This window comes from Aythya marila (genome assembly GCF_965140915.1).
Source record: "Aythya marila genome assembly, chromosome: 3".
Taxonomy (NCBI): Eukaryota; Metazoa; Chordata; class Aves; order Anseriformes; family Anatidae; genus Aythya; species Aythya marila.
This window is the reverse complement of record NC_139044.1, coordinates 81,486,285-81,505,469: the sequence shown is the minus strand read 5'-3', so window position 1 is coordinate 81,505,469 and position 19,185 is coordinate 81,486,285. Positions and strand designations below refer to the sequence as shown.

General features: G+C 38.7%; 2 protein-coding genes across 4 annotated transcripts in view; one reads left to right on the top strand and one right to left on the bottom strand.

Moving 5' to 3' along the window:
• ENPP3 (ectonucleotide pyrophosphatase/phosphodiesterase 3) overlaps positions 1-5,357 on the bottom strand; it is a 45,312-nt gene extending 39,955 nt beyond the window's left edge. Inside the window, exons 1-2 of one of the 2 annotated variants that reach the window (XM_082756128.1) lie at positions 3,779-5,357; positions 556-634 (exon numbers count right to left, since the gene is read on the bottom strand). In XM_082756128.1, the coding sequence (XP_082612254.1) occupies positions 556-634; positions 3,779-3,895 (196 nt within the window). In that variant the 5' untranslated portion in view covers positions 3,896-5,357. The remainder of the gene's footprint in view (positions 1-555; positions 635-3,778) is intronic. The other variant, XM_082756129.1, reaches the window with a different exon arrangement.
• A 2,720-nt stretch (positions 5,358-8,077) lies between these two features.
• The window catches only part of MED23 (mediator complex subunit 23), a 36,849-nt gene continuing 25,741 nt past the window's right edge, over positions 8,078-19,185 (top strand). The window contains exons 1-11 of one of the 2 annotated variants that reach the window (XM_082756118.1): positions 8,078-8,180; positions 9,117-9,148; positions 9,259-9,346; positions 10,121-10,245; positions 10,388-10,499; positions 11,273-11,371; positions 11,887-11,988; positions 12,864-12,933; positions 14,340-14,452; positions 15,662-15,757; positions 16,353-16,370. In XM_082756118.1, the coding sequence (XP_082612244.1) occupies positions 8,121-8,180; positions 9,117-9,148; positions 9,259-9,346; positions 10,121-10,245; positions 10,388-10,499; positions 11,273-11,371; positions 11,887-11,988; positions 12,864-12,933; positions 14,340-14,452; positions 15,662-15,757; positions 16,353-16,370 (915 nt within the window). In that variant the 5' untranslated portion in view covers positions 8,078-8,120. The remainder of the gene's footprint in view (positions 8,181-9,116; positions 9,149-9,258; positions 9,347-10,120; positions 10,246-10,387; positions 10,500-11,272; positions 11,372-11,886; positions 11,989-12,863; positions 12,934-14,339; positions 14,453-15,661; positions 15,758-16,352; positions 16,371-19,185) is intronic. The other variant, XM_082756119.1, reaches the window with a different exon arrangement.

The following is a 19,185-nucleotide window of genomic DNA, read 5'->3' as shown; positions in this document are numbered from 1 at the left end:
CTGATCCTGATTGACCCTGACATCAACATGCTATTCCATTTTTTCAAATTAAAAAATAATATTCCACAAATTCAAAGCATTATACTTTTTTTTTTTTTTTTACCACAGATTTACAGAAATTGACAATTTCACAGAAAATTCATGATCAGTTTTAGCCACCTGAACTATGCCAAATGCACCTGAACTATGAATCATGAATGTGGTCCAATGACATCTCTTCTACAATACACGTTGCTGAAATAATTGCAATGTCTTATATATAATAAGAATGTCCTATCTCAAATTTTCTAAAAATATTATCAAGATAAAAATTCCAAAGCTGTTGTGAACTAGGTTTAACACTTCTAGATTGAGAAGCAAGACGTTCAGTGGTTTAGCATATGTTTTTAGGTATAATTATGTGTACAGATTTTATACAATCCAACTTGAAAAATGCAAGAACTTTATTTTCGTAGATGGCAGGTTGTCACAGAACATTTATACTTTATAAAAGAGGGTTTGCTGAAGGCCTTTAGCAGATGTAGCTTAATTATACTGGAAGTATCATAAACATACCTTGCTCCTGGGCTCCACGGTTTAGTCCAAGTCCCAAACCTAGTCCCAGCGACACAACTACCAAAGCAACTAGCAGAAACTGTCACACAAAAACACAAAAATTAAAGTTCATAATTGTGATAAACTGTTACATTTATTAGGAATTAACTATATGGCATGGGAGGCACAGAAATAATAATCTTGTGAACTGTTTGTAAGGCAACGCCTAAATACTGCACTTTTAACCTATGGCTGGTCCTATCTTGTAACCAAGGAATTCTTTGATAGGGAAAAGATAGTAGAAAGCAATGACTGTATTCACCTGTTTTGCAAATTCTTAAGCTTTGTAAAGAGAAGGAAATCCCCACCTTTCTCAACTCCAAAGCCTGTTTTATAGATTCTGTACTTTCCTAAAATGCCCACAGGGTTTTTTTAAAAAACTCGGCTGGACTGAGGCTGCACGTGTCAAGTTTTCATCCACTAGCCAGTTTCTTTTAATGAGTAAGACATTGTATTAGTGAGGTTAGAGAAAACTGGAAATGAACAAGCAGCCCAAGGAAAACACATAATAGAAAGTCATATAATGGTTGGAAGACTGGGAAAGAGCTGAGGAAACCTTCATCAGCTTAACAGACACTCTAGATGTGCTGGCTAAAAGGCACAGTGAAAAATGACAACCCTCTATATTGCAGCATATCCATTTTTTACTAAGGCAGTAACAGAAAGGAAAATGTCGGAGAAAAGAACCATAAAACAATCCAGCTTACTTCCTGCTTTTGTTTCAAAGCCTAATTCTGTTTCCCGCCACTTCCGGCAACCATCAGGCACTAGCAAACATCGAGATTCAAAACAGAGTAGAAATAAGAGCAGCTTACCCTCATACTTTGCATTACTGTAATAGAGCCTCTAGGGAAGCACCCTGGGTTCTTCGTTACTGCCCATCTTGCCCCAACATTTCACCAAGTGGCAGCAGCAGAGAGTGCTGCCCTGTTCTCAGGTGAGGGGTGGGTGTACACTTTGCAGTTCCACTCCAGGACACAGCCTAAATGCACATCATTCCTACCTGAAGACTGGGAAGATCAACCTTACTTGCTCCCTGCTGCTCACTCCCTTGTTTTCGGACAGGAGAAATACCCCAGCAGTAGGAATGGAAATGGAATCGGTGAGAGAAATGGGTAAAAGAGACTGGTGGGAAAAGCACGAATTGGTAGGATTGACCAAAGTGGCAGAAGAGTCTCTTAAAGGGAGACCCCAGATGTGAAGGTTTAATGTCACATCCAGTCAAGCAGGACTGAGAATTAGCAGTCGCATCTGGGCTAGAACACCTGCCTCTTTCTGGACCGGGAGCACAATTCTTCCAGTGTACTGTAATTGGTTTTGTTTCCTGAGCACAGACGAGATCAATCCCCAGGACTTGCAACCTTCATCTAAAAGTTCACTCTCCATTTTACCCTCCATTTTCTTACAAACTTACAGTTTATAATTACAATTTTGTATTTGTAATTGAAGTAAACAGATAATACTAAGTTTAAAGGATAGCTACTACAGCAACTAAATGTTCTCACTGCTTCAAGTCATTAGAGAGCTGAAGTAAAAACCAAAAACTCATGTTTAAAAGGTATAGACACAATGTATTGCATTTTATTACCAAATTTACACAAAGGCCCTTGATTTTGGGACAGTGATCCTTAAGGTAAAATAACATCAGTAGAACCTGTTCAAATCCTCAGACTTTCTACTGCTAACTTCTATGTCTAAATTCATGACTAGGGCTTCTTATTCATAAAACAGTTGTCCCTAATGCATATTCTCTGACTCTCCTCTGATAGTGTGGACCTTCTAGGTAGTGTTACTACTCACTGAGTACACAATTCTCCACCTGATCTTTCAGGAAAAAACTTACCAAGCAAATAGTAGTAGCTTCATGTAGTTTCTCAAAAGCATAAATCAGTGGTGTAGAATATTAACAGCTGACACCTCCAATACTGAGATTTTGTTTCTTATAAAGGCAAGCATTTGAAAACCATTGCATTTGGAAAAACAAATGTTTTATGATACTTAAACTTCTCAGTTTACTCTTCTAAGTACCTTTGGAAAGTACTGTTTACTTTCCTTCCTGATTAAGCATTCTTCTTACACTCTGTCTTGATTAAATTATTTTTACTGATGACTTAAGGAAAACAATGTCTGTTATTTTCACTTCTCTTTTTTTTTTCTCCATTTCCAATATTTCTCCTATATTTTATGCAATACTTGCATAATGCAGCATTAAATAGGAACTTGCATTATGTGAAATTGTTCTGATGACATAACGCTGAAGAATATCACAACCTGCCTCTCTTTTTCATAGAGCTGTTTTCAAAATTAAGTTTTTAGTCTTTTGAAAATCAGTACCTGTCATCCTGTCATTTTCAGTAAATTCCAATTCTAGATGCGAGAGCTTGTATAAACACACACATACACATATATGTACATGTATGTATAAATATATATACACCTTTAATATTTGTTTCATTTATGGTCAGAAGCAGAAACCTAAAATGTGTATCAGTTCTAACAAAAGATTTCAAAAATGTAGGGAAAAAAAACAACAACAACAAAAAAAAAAACGCATTCTTATCTACAAGGTAGCTGAATGACTCTTAAAGCCCTGGGGAAGAAGGAAAGAGTTGACACGGCATTTGAGATGTGAGAATGACAATACGGGATGAAATGGTTCATTCATCTTTTCCGATACCTTGCTTCGGGAGTGTTTTTCATCAATGCATTGCCTACATACTCTTTTTATTAATGACAAATCCAAAGACACAAAAGAATAAGCAAAAAGGAACTGGGGATACATTGGCCACAAACAAATTAATAAAATAACATACTGAAGCACTGTCTTTGCTGTGCAAAAGATCTGTCAGTTTATCATAGCAAAAGAAGAAGTCTAATTACTTGCCAGGAAATATATATATAAACATATATGCATATATATATATATATATATATATATATATATATATATATATTTGACAGTGTTAAACTGCTGGATAAGTACCACAAGAACTTTAGAAATCTGCCAGAGAAATTAGTGCCTTAGTGCTATAGAACTTTAGGTATCAATTACCAAGCTACCTTGAATCATTACATTAATACAACAAAACTAGTAAAAAGCCTGCAGATTTGAAAATTGTAAAGTTTCTACAGTTCTGAAAGGAAAAAAAAAGAGTAGCAGCCCTGAAGAACAGTGCCTACTTACAGCACAGATTATCTTGTATTTCTGGAGTGTTTTTTTCTTCACATACTGTGATGGTTGTAACATCACATCATCCAAACTTCTGCCTTCATGCATGTCTAGTTCATCGTGACGATTCATTTTGCTGCGGTCTGCCTCTCAGCTGTGTGTATGCTGTGCTCCTTTGGTTCCCCAGCTGGGTTAGCTGCAGCTAAGAGGCTGCTTTTGCTTCAAGTGTGTGTGTGTACTTTGCTCAAAGGTTTTTAATGAGGTTTTAGCTTTTACATTGGTGATAGGTTTGCAGGAAGCCAAAGTAAGCACGAAAACTACTCAGCAAGGTCAAAGGCTGAAAAGTTCTCTCATGTAGAGAGAACTGTTCTGCCACATTTCAAGATAAAGATGACATTAGATAAACTGCAGATTAGGAATAATATGTTGCTAAGCAATAACTTGCAAAAACTACACAAATTTGAGTACTCAACTATTTGCCTGTCATCCAGAGTATTTCTTGACTTCAAAGAAAGTATTTGCGATTCTGTTAAATACCTTAAACAAAACCAATACCTAAGTAGATGGTTACCTTCTGCTCTGTGTTACATCTATGTTTTGAGTTCCCTTCCCTTATTTAGCACCAGGGGATTCCTCCCATTTAATTTCAATCCATTTTTTGTCATAGACTTCTTTCAGTCTGCTACACTTTTTTTTTTTTTTTTTTTTTTTTCCAGTAGTGGTAGATGCACTCATTAAAGACAAATGGTATACAGCCAAATCAAATTCAATAGAAATAAAAATTAAACACAATTGGAAATGTATTCCTCATTCAATTTGGTGGTTAATGGGAGGCCTGTTTGTTATGGAAATGTATAGCCTTCATAGCCTACCAGGATTGAGAACCAGGATTCTTGAATCATTACCAACTGTAACTAATCAAATGCTTATCCAATTCTAAAGTTGAGTACCACATGAGTCATAATTTAAAATAAATTTATAACATTTATTATAAAAAACAAATCCAAAACCTAGAACCATATGAGTGGGTATGAAGAAAATTAGCTCCATCCCAGCCAGCCCAAACCAACACGATCTCCACACCTTATTATATGCCATTTACATTATGCTTATGTCCCACACTATATAATACTTCTTCATTTAACCACCACGTCCCTGCCCATCCTTTGATATATACACAGATATCATTCTCTTAGTCTGCGGTTCACCTTTGTAAAATGTTCCTGAAATGTCCATGGACATAATCTTCATGACTTGGGTTCCATCTGTTATGGTGGTCACAGGAGAGGAGAGGTAGTGTGATGTTACTGGGTGCCAAAGCCAGCTCAGGTGGGGTCACTGCTGCACTTGCGTGGCTTTTTGGGAAGCTCATTCTTCATCGGTTTGAGTGGTTCCTGCTGCAGTACTTCCTACAACACGCAACTCAAATCATGGGTTACAGCTTAAGGGTCTATCCATACCAGTCTTCACCCTTCGTCCCTTTGGACCAGACTATCAGACTTAACTTTGCAATGGACTCCTCACCCTCACCCCTGCTCCTAACCAAGGGTTGCGATTCCTGTAGAGGTAGTGTTGCAGTGTGGACGTACGTGGAAGGCACAAGTCCCTCTGACTTGAGACGCTGCAATTGCAGCCTGTCCAGTCAGCAGCACAGGAAAAAACAGCAAAGCCCTGGCAATTTGCCAGTCCAGGGACGTGGCCTTTGCTGTTATCAAAATGTTCCCAAGCACAGCAAAACATGATGCTAAGTGCAGCAAATAGCAGCCGCTAGCAAGCACTAGACTCTAATACAAAAAAAGCAAGCAAGACCTGTGGCAAGCACAGAAACCTGCCAATGAATAGCTAAACAGTGTAACAGCTATAAATCTGGCAGCTTATAAATCAAATCTGTTGTTATCTTGAGCGCCACTGGCCCCAAGTTGGGTGCCAAAAAGCACTCTGGTGGGTTAACCTCTGTAGGCAGCCAAGCCCCACCCAGCCACTCGGTCACTCCCTCCCAGAGGGATGGAGGAGAAAACTCTAGGGGTAGAAGAAAAAGAAAACTCAGGGGCTGAGCTAGAGTCAGTTTAATAGGTAAAGTAAAGCTGCATGCACAAGCAGAGCAAAACAAGAAGATAGAACTTGTTTGCTGTCCTTGTATAACAATTGTGAGAATTAAAGCTGTGTTTTTGCAATAGAAAATACCACTAACCTTGCATATTCATAAGTGATTGCGCAGGCACATCAGTGAGAGGTATGTTAGGCAGATAAGGGGACAGTGGAAGGTCCCACTGCCCCAAAATAAGGAGGATGGCTACAAAAAACAAGACAAGCAGTTGTGGAATCAGCAAAAACAAAACAAACAAACAAACAAAAGATCATGGGCCCTTCCAGTAATGAGAGAAGAAGAAAAAAGGGGAAAAATGAGAAATTACAGGTTCGTCAAATAAAATTGTACATATATGGTGTAGTAACAAGCATCAAGTAGGTTGTGAAGCTGTAGTACTCAGCCAGTGAGGAAACAGTGGAGGAATCAAGTGTTGGGTAATAGGGGATATAAGGTTATGATACACTTCTGCTGTGGGCTCCTGCTTGCAGGATGCCTGCTATTGCAATCGTGAATAAAAATGCTGCTTCACTGAGATCCTCACCCAAACCTATGTTATTGGTTGCAAATTGTTTCTCATATATATTGTTGCTTGTCAAAATGTTTGCTTGCTCTTTTATATATTTAAAGTCATTTTGTAAGGTGCATTTCCTTTTCTGTCACTGGAATTTCAGGGTCATTTCCTTCTCATGCAAACGTTTCTTTCCTTCCTTGTTTGGTCAGGCTTACAGCTCCTTTTTACTAAACACATGGAATCTGCCATGGCCTCATTCCTTGGCAGAGACAACTAGGTGCAATCCCAGCCCTTAAGACTTGTACTGTTCTTCCTCTTTGACACTTGGGTCCCTTACAGAAGGCACGACGACCTTTACTTAGACCTGATTTGCCTGTGTAATGGCCCTGACTTGGACCTCAGCTCTACCTCAGGGACCAGGTTCTCTGCTATAGGTAAGCTCATATGTAGTTCAGTTTTATTAAAATTAGATCTGGTTAGACAAATATGGTGGTTTCACATTGATGGTCAGCTAAACTCCACCACATGGTCCTCCTGCTCCCTTTCCTCAATACAACATGGGCAGAAAATATGATATAAAAAAAATGGGGCTGAGATAAAGACAGGGAAATCACTAACCAATTACTATCACAGGTGAAACAGACTCTGTGTGGGAGAATAATATCCTTTGCTGCTTATTGTTAACAGAGTAGAGCAGTAAGACACTAAAGCAAGCTCCAAAGATCTTCCCCCCATCCACCCTCTTCCACCTCCTCCCCTCAAGTGGCACAGGAGAATGGGGGCTCCAGTCTCTGGCACTTCATCTCTGCTGCTCCCTCACGGTCCCTCCCTGCCCCTGCTCCCCGTGGGGTCCCTCCCAGGGGATGCCGTCCTTCCCCAACTCAGCCTGTGGGGGCTGCCCACAGGCAGCAGCTCTTCAAACACTGCTCCCACACAGCTCCGTCCCACGGGGTCCATCCCCAGGAGCAAACTGCCCAGCACGGGTCCCCCACGGGTGGGCGGCAGCTCCCCCCGGACCCCCTGCTCCACCGGGGGCTCCTCTCCACTGGCTGCAGCGTGGAGATCTGCTCCATGTGGGACCCATGGGCTGCAGGGGGACAGCCTGCTCCACCAGGGGCCCCTCCCTGCACAGCCCGCAGGGGAACTGCTGCTGCCTGCCTGGAGCACCTCCTGCCCTCCTGCTGCATGGACCTGGGGGTCTGCAGGGCTGGTTCCCACTCCTCTCTCCCAGCTGCTGTTGTGCAGCAGTTATTATTATATTTTTTCCCTTCCTTCAATCTGCTCTCCCAGAGGCCCACCCAACATCACTCTCTGGCTCAGTTCTGGCCAGCAGCGGGTCCCTTTTGGAGCTGGCTGGGCTCTGCTCCCAGGGGCCACCCCTGGCAGCCATCCTCTGCTAGCCCTTGCTGTGCAAATCCACAGCGGGAAAGGCACCACGTACGAGATAAATCACTCTTGGGACCTACATGCATTAGGGACCTCAAGACCATCTTACGATCCACTTTTAAAACTCAACATTGGGTGTGGCATTTGGGGCAAACTGCGTGGCGCAGAACTCTAGTTATAAAGTCAGATTAGGTTTAAAATAAAGGCAACTCTTCTCTCCCTTTTCTCCCTCCCCTCCCTCCCTCCCCGCCCGGAACGCAGAGGCGGCGGAACGCCGGAGCCGCGCAGCCGCTTCCCGGGGCGGGAGGGGGACGGCAGCGGCCGGGACCTTCCGGCGGGGGCTGCGGCGGGCCCGCGGGGGCGGCGGGGCCATGGCGCTGCCCATGGCGCCCATGGAGACCCAGCTGCAGAGCATCTTCGAGGAGGTGGTGGTGAGGCCGGGGGGGACGGGGGCGCCGGCCAGGGCAGGGCAGGGCAGCGGCGGAGCCCCCCCCCCCCTCCTCCCCGTGGGGAATGGCGGCCCGGGGTGGTTCGTGGCGTGGTGTGTGCCCGCGCCTCGCCGGCCCCTTTGTGTGGCAGAAATGGCTTCGTTGCGTTCCTGCAGCTGTGGCTGAGGAGATGCCGGGCTGGCGCTCTCGCTGCTGCTGTTGCCGATCTCGTGGGCAGCAGTGAACCCGCCTCGCGGTGCTGTGAGGAACAGGCGGGCGTCAGGCCTTGTGTAGCAGCTGGAGAAGGCCGAGAGTTGCATCCAGGGGCATTTCTAGGCGTTGCAGTTGGGCGTAATGGCATTTAAGAAAAAAAATAAATGCTTTAACAAGATAAATTGGGTATTCGTAGATAATCTACTGCAAGGCCGTATGATCACTTCATGGAATTTTAAAAGCAATGGACTTAAACTCAGGTGGAGCAGTGACTGTGTATCCAATTGATTTGTGTAACCAAGTGTCGTGAAACAGGAATGGGACAAAAAGCTTAGCAGGATTCAGAAATACTAGAAGGATTTCTTGGAGTGTGGGAGGAGAGCTGCAGTTACAGAATTAAACGATTTCTACAACTTTGGGACATAAGCTAAGAAAGAACCTAGCATAATAGGCTGCCCAGGGAAGTGGTGGAGTCACCATCCCTGGAGGTCCTTAAAAGACGTTTAGATGTAGAGCTTAGTGATACAGTTTAGTGGAGGACTTGTTAGTGATAGGTCAGAAATTGAGCTCGGTGATCTTCCAGCTTAGATGATTCTGTGATAACAGAAGAAATGCATCCCCCTCTGATACAGTCCCATTAGAGCCCTCCTTAGTGTTGTGTCCTGCTGGTTAGGCACCCTTGGAAAACCTTGTCACAGCAGCTCACCTGGGGCTTTTCTCTTGCAGAAAACGGAGGTAATTGAAGAAGCTTTTCCTGGGTGAGTGCGATGTTAGATTTTTTGTTTGTGACTTTCTGTGTGAATGCATTTTTCTACTTGTATTCTTTCACTGGTGTAGTGCTAATAACCAATTTTCTCATTTGCATTAGTATGTTTATGGACACTCCTGAAGATGAGAGAACCAAACTGATCAGCTGCCTGGGTGCTTTTAGACAGTTCTGGAGCAGTCTTTCCCAGGTTAACATTTAATTTGTTGCTTCTATATATATATATATATATATATTTTTTTTTTTTCCTGCCCATGTAGTAAAACCTTGTCTAGCAGACAAACACTGAAGCTATAAGGTGTGTTTCCAGTTATTCAGAATCTGATTTCAGGTATGGCCCAGTAAAGAATATAGGAAGACTATGCAAGAAAAAGATCAGCTTTTACATTAGTAAGATTACATTTTACGATTACATTAGATTTTACATTAGTAAGATTAGTTGTTCAGCAAAAGTTGTGCATTTCTAATAAAGATAACCAAGTGAAAGTAGTAACTTTTCAAAAATAACTTTTTTTTTTTTTTGTAGAAGTGAATAATTAAAACGAAATGAAAATAATGTTTATGCTCAAAAATGACCTTTTAATAGTTGGATACCTCTAGGCATTCTTCTTGTAACGGGAGATCTACTTCATTTTCAGTCAATTTGATTATAAATGATACGGGAAGAACAGTATAAAACAGTTCTACTTTTTATTCTCTTCTGTGCTGAAAGTATGTGAAAAACAAAGTTGACTATAGAAATCAGTTTCGGGTATGAGATGAGACTTCAATGGGAACTGTTTCCAACATTGTATCAAATGACTTGTAGGGAAAACTGAATGTTGGACAACTGGACTAAAAACACTTTAAATTTCATTCTCATCTCCTGCCAGTTTCAGTTCTTCATGATAGGAGATTATATGAATGTTATGGTTTGTTTCACTACCCATAAATACATTGTTTCTCCCCTTTGCTGTTTTTTCAGGAATCCCATGAACAATGTGTCCAGTGGATTGTAAGATTCATTCATAGCCAGCACAGTCCTAAAAGAATTTCTTTTCTTTATGACTGTTTAGCAATGGCAGTTGAAACTGGACTCTTGCCACCCAGGTAAGTTAAGCCACAGTGAGTCAATAAATAGGATACTTGAAAGCTGCAGTATTGCAAGGTGCTCTGTGAGAGTGTTATTAAAGAATGTGAGAGCACATGCTCATAATCCGACGTTCATTCTTGCATTATCTTCTTCTGCTAGGATGGTTTGTGAATCTCTGATAAACTCCGATACGCTGGAGTGGGAAAGGACACAGCTATGGGCCTTAACATTTAAATTGGTCCGGAAAATTATTGGAGGTGTAGACTACAAGGTATTCCCCCCCCCCATTCCTTTCTTTGCGAGAAGATGTATTGCTTTATGGCTTTGCTTTTATGCTTTTGTGCTGGTGAACTCCAATGTTTCGAAGTGTGCTTTGTTAATGAAAGAAAAAGGTAACTGAGTGAGGCCTGTTTTAATGCTTTTTTGTAACTGAGCTTTATGTTAATAGATAATTCTGTACAGATATGCAACTTCTCCTACTCTCTTTTCTAGCACACAATCTTCTGTCCCTTTATTGGTTACTAAATATCCCTAATGCAGTTGCATAAGTGGTACATGCAGAAAAGTAATGCTATCAAGCAGTAAGGCTAAAGTTCTTGCATTTGCTCTGCCCCCTGTTGCTACGTAGGAAATGCAACTCTGAGTCTTTGGCATGGTCCGACTCCAACAAAAGGAGCAGAAAACCATGCACATCTCTCAGAAGAAGACCACTTAACAAATGTTGGTGGGTGTGTTAGAGCAAACCCATAATGCACAACATTGTACGTTGGGCAGTCTGCACAAGACGTCATATGTTGGGTATCTGTGGATGCACATCAAGATTTCAGCAGTTATTTTTTTTACCTGGGGTATGCCGAGATTGAGAAGTCCCATAAGAGGTTTAATGCCATTAGTGTTCACATTTTCCCTAGCACTCTGTCTGCTGGCACTTAGCAAAAACCATCTGATTTCACTGAAGATGCTGTCTGGTCATATTCACTGTGTAATTTATCTGCCTGAAATGAAAAATATCCTGGAACATTAATTTTGTGTGCTTTCTTTTAGGGTGTGCGTGATCTGTTGAAAGTAATCCTAGAGAAAATCTTAACAATTCCAAACACTGTGAGCTCAGCTGTTGTGCAGCAGCTTTTAGCAGCAAGAGAGGTAGTTATCTCAATTTTACATGATGTCACATCAGTCTTTCAAATAGAGCCACTCTAGCTATCAGAGTTGATACAGATCAACAACAAAGACCTGTTGTTTTCTGTTACTGTGTTTCGTACCTCATACGAGGAGCTTTTTGGGGATGCTGTTGTGCACTAAAATCCCTAAAGGAAAAGTCAGACCTCATGTTTGACTTACTGAAGTAAGTTGTATGAGATAAAATGTTGAGATTAACTACTTTCTTTTTTCTTAGTTAGTGAAAATACTAGTAGTTTTCAACCTTTTATAGGCAGGCATAAAGGCATGGTTTTACTTGAGCTTAAACAGCCTAACTTACACTAGTACAATTAAAAGCAGATTTTAATCTAATGAACTATCAGGGTACAACTTAAGAAAAAGTATTTTAATCTTGCTAGTATTTATGTTTATGGATTGCCCCAGACTAGTAGACAGGCCATACCTTTGTCTATCTTATCCCAACTTTTTTTAACGCTGATACATTCTTCTACTTATAGGTGGTAGCCTACATTTTGGAAAGAAATGCATGTTTGTTACCTGCCTACTTTGCAGTTACAGAAATCAGAAAGCTGTATCCTGAAGGAAAACTTCCCCACTGGGTAATGACAAGATATAAAATCATGTAATCTAGAGTTTTGTTTTACGGAAAACAAAACATCGTCTCTCTCTCTCTCTTTTTTTTTTTTTTTTTTTTGCTTAACACATTTAAAGCGAAGATTTAGGATCTTTTATTTAATGGCAAATTCTGTGTTTAGGTATGTCAATTAAAGGTGTAGGCTTGTTGTGATGGGATCAGCAGATCCCTGTGTTCTTGCATGAAGTTGATGGCATAGTTTTGACCTCTAGCTTGGTGTTCAAAAGTCTTGATGCATTGAGTTGGGTTTGTTGAATACGTTTGGAAACACAGGTCATGCTTACCAACCAGATTGTGCTCTTTCTGTAGTGAGAAAGAAAAAAAGCACTTTAAATTGCTGACTGAGATGGTTTTGTGTGTTTAAATTCAGTTCTGTGATAAATGTCATGCAATAAAAATGGTCATTGTTTCTATAAAGAATGTAATATTGATCTGGAAATAAAAAATATGGTGCTTTATTGTTGTGGTATTGTTATCCAGAGATAAACAGAAATTCTGAAGTTTATTTTGTCTTAAAATCTTTGTTCCTAAATAGCATACACTGAAATAATGTGGTATATGTAAAAGAAACCATTATTATAATGTTATTAACAGTTATTATTGCTCTTATTCAAGTGTAAAGTGAGAAGAGTACTTCCTTCCACTTTACAAGGTTACATTTTTCTTTTTATGGTTTCTAATTTCTGGAGTATTTTTCTGACTTCTTGAAATGTGTAGGGAGATAGCTATTTTTAGTAGATTTCTTTGTATTTAACTAAAATGCATGAACTTTTTTTTTTTTAGTCTTAAATAATCTGTATCAATATATGCAATTGATATTGCATATCTTTTCTCACCCAGTTACTAGGTAATTTAGTATCGGATTTTGTGGATACCTTCAGACCCACAGCAAGAATAAATTCCATTTGTGGTAAGAGAATGACTTGTATTCACTAAATATTTTGTTTTATATAACCTTTTGGGGCATATAGTCATCTAAGCAAAATGATTCAGAGCTTATGTCTCGTGTAGTATCTTTCCTTTTGTTAGTTTATTTTCAGACTTGCTTCTCCAGTTTTTGCTTTGAAGGGGAAAATTGATATTGATGAGGTCAAAAGCATTCAAGTTGATAGCAGAAGTGTACTTCTTGTTACATGGCTGTGTAGTTTGTATCTACAGTAGACCTTAAGAAAATCATAGCGTTTCTGCATTTAAGGATTTTGAGATAAAACAGATCTACCGGCTGGTATGTTAGTTTTAGAATATTTTCTGATTTCAATTTCCATTGGAGCTTTTGTAGCTGCTCAGTTTCATCCCTATTGTGGCAAAGTTCCCTGTGAACTTCCTAATTCAGAGGAGAACAAAAGTTTGCTGTTTTAATTGTGATGCAGGTTGTGGTTTTCTTTAAAAAGATAAAGATGTCTTCTGTTTGCTTTGAGAATTAAGTAACTTTACGACAGTTGCATTGTTTCTTAGCTCTTAGCAAGTGTTGTTGCAACTGAACTTAAAGAATGAAGAGATTAAGAGTGTAAAATCATAATGTCCCCAAGCATTTTGATTCCAAAGCAGTTATTTTACATGTATAAATTGAGGAGAAGATACAAGTATTTATACTTCTTGTTTTATGTGACAGTGTTATGATTGGTCTGGACAGCAGAAGTTATGGAATTTGAACTGAGAATGAGATTGAGGTCAAAGGTGGGGCACCTAAATTTAGATGGTTACGCACAGATGCACTAGGGGCTCAAGTCAGATGCTTGGTTAAACAATTATGTTATAAATATAAAATTATTATATATATAATATATAAATTATATTATAAATATGGTTAAACAATTGAAATATATCCAAGGCTCTATCCTATACTATCTAATGAGTCTAAATTTATCCTACAAAAACTCTTGGTGTGCAATCAGCTGAATCACGCTGGCCTACACTGACTTAGTTGACTACGTTTCCTGCAACTGCAGGAGGAGCACAGACACTTGTATTTGACTAACATCATCTTGAATGGTTTGGCATACAGTATGAAGTACAGTGATTTTCCCCCATGGGAATTAGTGTTTCTTTTAGATTAATACTTGCAAATACTTTAATTTTCAGGGTACCCAATCTGAATAGAAGGGGATTTAACTCCTTAGATACTTTGTTAGTTGAGAAGTTGAACTTTCTGTTGGGGAAAATAAAATCAGCTTGAAGCAATCCTATGGTAAAAAGCTATAAACAGTGGAAATGTAAGGAGAGCATAAAAGTGGCTGAGGCTACTTTTTGGATCAGAATGATTAATGATAGGTCAATTTCACTGTTGTAGAATTCATGATGTTTCATTGCATGTAGGTCGCTGTAGTCTTCTTCCTGTGGTAAATAACTCAGGTGCCATGTGTAACTCGTGGAAGCTGGATCCTACAACCCTTCGTTTTCCTTTGAAAGGTCTCTTACCATATGACAAGGTATGCCTTATTAAGCATCTTAAGCCTCTTTATGTTCCAGAAATACAAAGGTTTTATATTGTTGGGGAAAAAAAATTCAACTGTGAATTTCCTATTGGTCAGCTAGGCTAGCATTGCAGTTGTAGATGTTTTCCCTGTGTTATCTATTTCAATGATCTCAAACTGTACGTGGAGGAACTTTAAAGTAGCATGTAGTGTAACTGCTGCCCAGGAGGCTGAAGAAAAATTTGTTTCATGTTCTTTGTTGGTGTGTGCTTCTGGGAGCAAGTGGGAGCAGAGAATTGATTGAAAAATAGTTTAGCAGTGAGGAGATAAAGAGAATGGGAAGGTGATTTCTTCTTTTCTATGTTCTTTGTTATTCCATGGGAAAGATACATTTGCAATTCAAACGTAAATAGAAGTTAGCTTATTTGAAGTTAGAACTCTGGAGTGTGAAGGAGTGGTGTACTGAAAGAAGTTAACAATGTAAATGAACGGGACAAAAATCCAAGGTATCCCATCCCAAATAACCTAGGCCTCTAAGGAAGGATATAGAAGATCTAATGTCGCATGCTGTTCACAGTCCACAGCTATTTTCAGTTTAGGGGTTTCCTGAGACAAGCTTGGATTCTATATTTAATAACCATTTCTTTTCCCAATACTTGTTCAGTCTTCTCTTGAGCTCATGTAAACTGTTAGCATCCTCAGTATCCTTTTGACAAGGAGTTCTACCTTTCAGCTTTGTTGCGTGAGCTGTTGCCTTCTATTTGTTTTGAGTCATGCTTCAAATAACTTTTTTTCTTTGAAGTGATTCAGATGTTGGAAGATACAGTGAGCAGTTCCATATCTGCTTTCTTTGTGTCACTTGTGATTTTTATGGATCTTGGTCATGTGCTTCCTCAGCTGCCTTACCTAGCTTCCTTTCAGTTCTTGATGGTCTTCCAGAGTCCTGCTCGCAGTTTTCCAAGGCTGTTTTCAGAAAGCATGACACCCTGTTACTGGTTTTAAAGAATATATTTCTATCTAGTCCCCATAACATCTCTAAAGAGTTCTAAACAGTTGCAGTTATTTCCTTCTTTCTGTTGGGTATCAGAGCAAAAAAGATTTGCATAAGTAGATCATAGGTAAAACACTTGTTACATTGTTAACTCAGTTAAATAGTAGTATTAAACGTCATCTTGAGGCAATATATGTTTGTATATGTTTGCTTTTTTTTTTTTTTTTTTGAAGGATCTGTTTGAGCCGCAGACTGCTTTGCTGCGCTATGTGCTGGAGCAACCGTATTCAAGGGATATGGTCTGCAATATGCTAGGTCTGAATAAGCAGGTACTGTACTGTGCTGTAACACATGGTTTAATTCTGCATAGAATCTGCACTATTCTTTTTCTCTTTTCTTTGCTATAGCTAACTAAGCAAAACAGTTTAGGTCCAGAGAGTGATTTTTTTTAATTATTTTTACTATTTTATTTTTATTTTATTTTTTAATGAGATCATATTAGGTTAATTGGACACTGTTGTTCCTATCATTTGGATATTGCTTTACGAATGTTAAATTGAAAAGTAGAGATTTAAAATATGATTTTTTTTTGCATTGCTTTTTTTTCCTATAAGGCCAGCCTCAAGTACACCTTTGACAGACAGTAGGAGACTGCTAGCTCAAAAAATAAAAAACGGTTCTTGTTCCTGTTTTTAGTTTTCAAAATGTTGTATTTTGTTGTATTGGCATGTTACAGTACTACAATAGTGGAACGCTGGGTTTTGTTTTATTATGTTTTTTCTTTTTATACATTAGAATGGGAGGGCTTAGTCTGGCTTGGGGATCCTTGAGGCTGGCCTCATAGTCACTGTTTTGTCTTTTCTTTTTTTCTTCCTTTATTTTTGTTCTGTCCTGTCTTGTCCTGCCCATCCTCCAATGCTCTAGACCTTGAACATTGCTCAGGTATGTTCACAACCTTACTGTTGTATTGTGACTAACGATACGCTGGCCGCTTTGTAGCCACTGATTCCAGTTAGAGAATACATGTACAGTCAGGGCTTGAAATTGGCAGGACCATTAGACAAGGGCAAATTGTCAATACAAATCTCTTCAGATATGAGAGAGAGAGCATAATACTCTGACAGTCAGTGGTCCTTTGGTCCTAAGATTTTGATTGGAATGGACTGCTACCATTACCTTTACCAGTCATAAGTACTTTTATTGCTGGAATTTTCAGATGAAGAGAGACTCTTAGTTCAAGACTTCTTTCCTTATGCAGGTGGAAAAACATCCACTGCACTCAACTGTGAAATTACAAAGCTGTAAATACAATCCTTGTTAATATATATATAAAAAAAAAAAAGCATTAGGAAGCCTCTGTAACAAACTTCCCAACAGGCAATTATAATATTTTTCAAGCTAGGTAAAACACAGTAGTGTGATAAGTAGTTCCTTAAAATTTGGACTACCTGTGGGGTTTTGTTTGTTTTTGTTTGTTTGATTAAAAAAAAAAAAAAAAAGGGCAAGCCTGAGCAAATCAACCAAGTAGACTTTGTTCAAAATTTGAAGTACACTACTATATTTACAGTTGATCCCTTGTTACAATAATAATTCCTCTCCTATTTAAAAAAAAAAAAACCAACAACAAAAAAACACAAACAACATTTCAAGCTTTATAAAATGGCGTTGCTGTTTGCAATACTATAGTGAAGGTTGTGTCAGTGTTTCCATTTAAGAAACTTTTTTCAGATTTTTAACTTGACTATAAAATTTACATGATTCTGAAACCTTGTGTATACTTTCTATTTTAAGTGAAATACAGCAATGCTCCCATGCTCTTTCTGGATTGAGACAATGTTTTTGAATGCACGAATTCCTACATCTTGGCAAACAGTACTATACTGTTGTATACAACAGTCTTCTGTATTTGAGACTCTTAAAGCAGCTGAAATGTTAAACCTCAGAAATGAGCTGCTAGGTTTAGTGTTCAGGCGAGTAGTATTTGTATTTTGGGTCTTTTCCTGTGTCTACATTTAGATAATAATTTAAACTCTTCTTGTATGTATATTGTAGCTGGTAAATCATACAAGACTACAGGAAAAAAATATTAAGCCCATTTTATTCTAACTGTTTGTGGTCTGTGCCTTAGAGTCAAAAAATGTCAACATTAAAAATGCTATTTATTTAGTCTTATTTTTCCATCCTATAAATATAGTTGATGGAAATTCAATTGAATTAATTAAATATATTAAAGTATACTTTTTAAAACTTGGTCAGTAGCGTATGAATTTCTACACAAAGTTTCAACCTGGCATGAAATTTTATGGCCAAGGAACAAACTTGAAGAATGTAGCTTATAAAGGAAATGCTGACAGAACATGAACTATAGCTGTGCTGCTACAACTACACCAGCGTAAGGATGTTTAGGCTGCTGTGATTCAAAAGTGCAAATTGAGAGTAGGGTGGTGTAGTGGTATAGAACAGGAATACTATATGTTCTACTGAGACATTGATATATTCTGTTTAAAGCTGTGGAAAACATTACAATTTTAATCACTTTTTAGGTACAAATTAATGTTATAGCTGAATTTGTTAACGTATCCAGCCAATGAAAAAAAAAAATAAAATAAAATAATAGTGTGCTTTTCACAAGTTGTGTTACTGCGTTGGTGTTTTCAGTAAAATGGCTGATAATTTTGTATTTTATACATAGAACTGAACTAACCTCTATACGTTGATTGTCACTGTAATAAAAGATGCTTAGCAATGCAAATAGTTCCAAGTTTGTTTCAAAAATGAATACGGAAACACCTCGAAGTGATGATCAGGCATTCCTTTTTATTTATATGAAGCTGCTTGTATGCCCTGTCAACTATTCACACAGATCCAGTTGCAGGATTGGAGCCTTCATTTGAATCTTTTGGCATCACAAACTAGGTATGGTTCAGCAGATCGGAAATTTGCCCTAGTTCTCGAATATTCTTGAAGACGAACAATGAAATTCTCTGGTTCAGTCTTAACTAAGCAGATGTGTGTTAGAAAAATGTTCACTCAAACCGTCTCTGAGTTGTGTAGAAAATACATATCCAGCTGTCCGCTAACCTTGCAGAGAGAAACAAGAAGGTAAAATTTGGTATGTTTCTGCATTCATATCTTCCTTTCAGGAATTTAAGTTTTGATGTGGGATTTTTGAGCTTTTTTATACTTTTACCAAGTCTATGTATGGCTTTAAGTCCAGATGCGGTAATACAGACTTCAGAATATTCCTTCTGTTGGACTGTGGGGTTGGCTTTTCTTTTCTGCTAGTGTATGATTCTGTGTGTGGTAGTATTTTCTTTTCTACCTGTGTGAATTGGTCTATAGGAAGGAGAGTTTTAAATTGTATCTTATCATGTCTCTTCATATACATGGGTAGTACTCCCAATACTTACCTACCTTTTGAATAATTTTGTTGAGGTATTTAACAATCTGTGTGGGTTTGGGTTTTAGGGGAGTTTTTTGTTTGTTTGCTTTTTTTTTCTTGGAAAATGCTTAAAAGCTTAGTATCTTACATTGCCAAATTAAGATTCAGTTTAGGGATCATATTTAAGGGAGTACTTAAAAACACGTGCTTCTTTGAATCAAACTTTAGTAATGTCTTAAGACAATCATGAAATTGCATTTGAACATTTTGCTTTATATTATTACCTTCTCTGTACATACAGATTTACATGAAAAACGTCCTTTTAGAATAATTGAATCCTTGAATAATTAATCTGGATTGTGCAGCAGTCCTCTA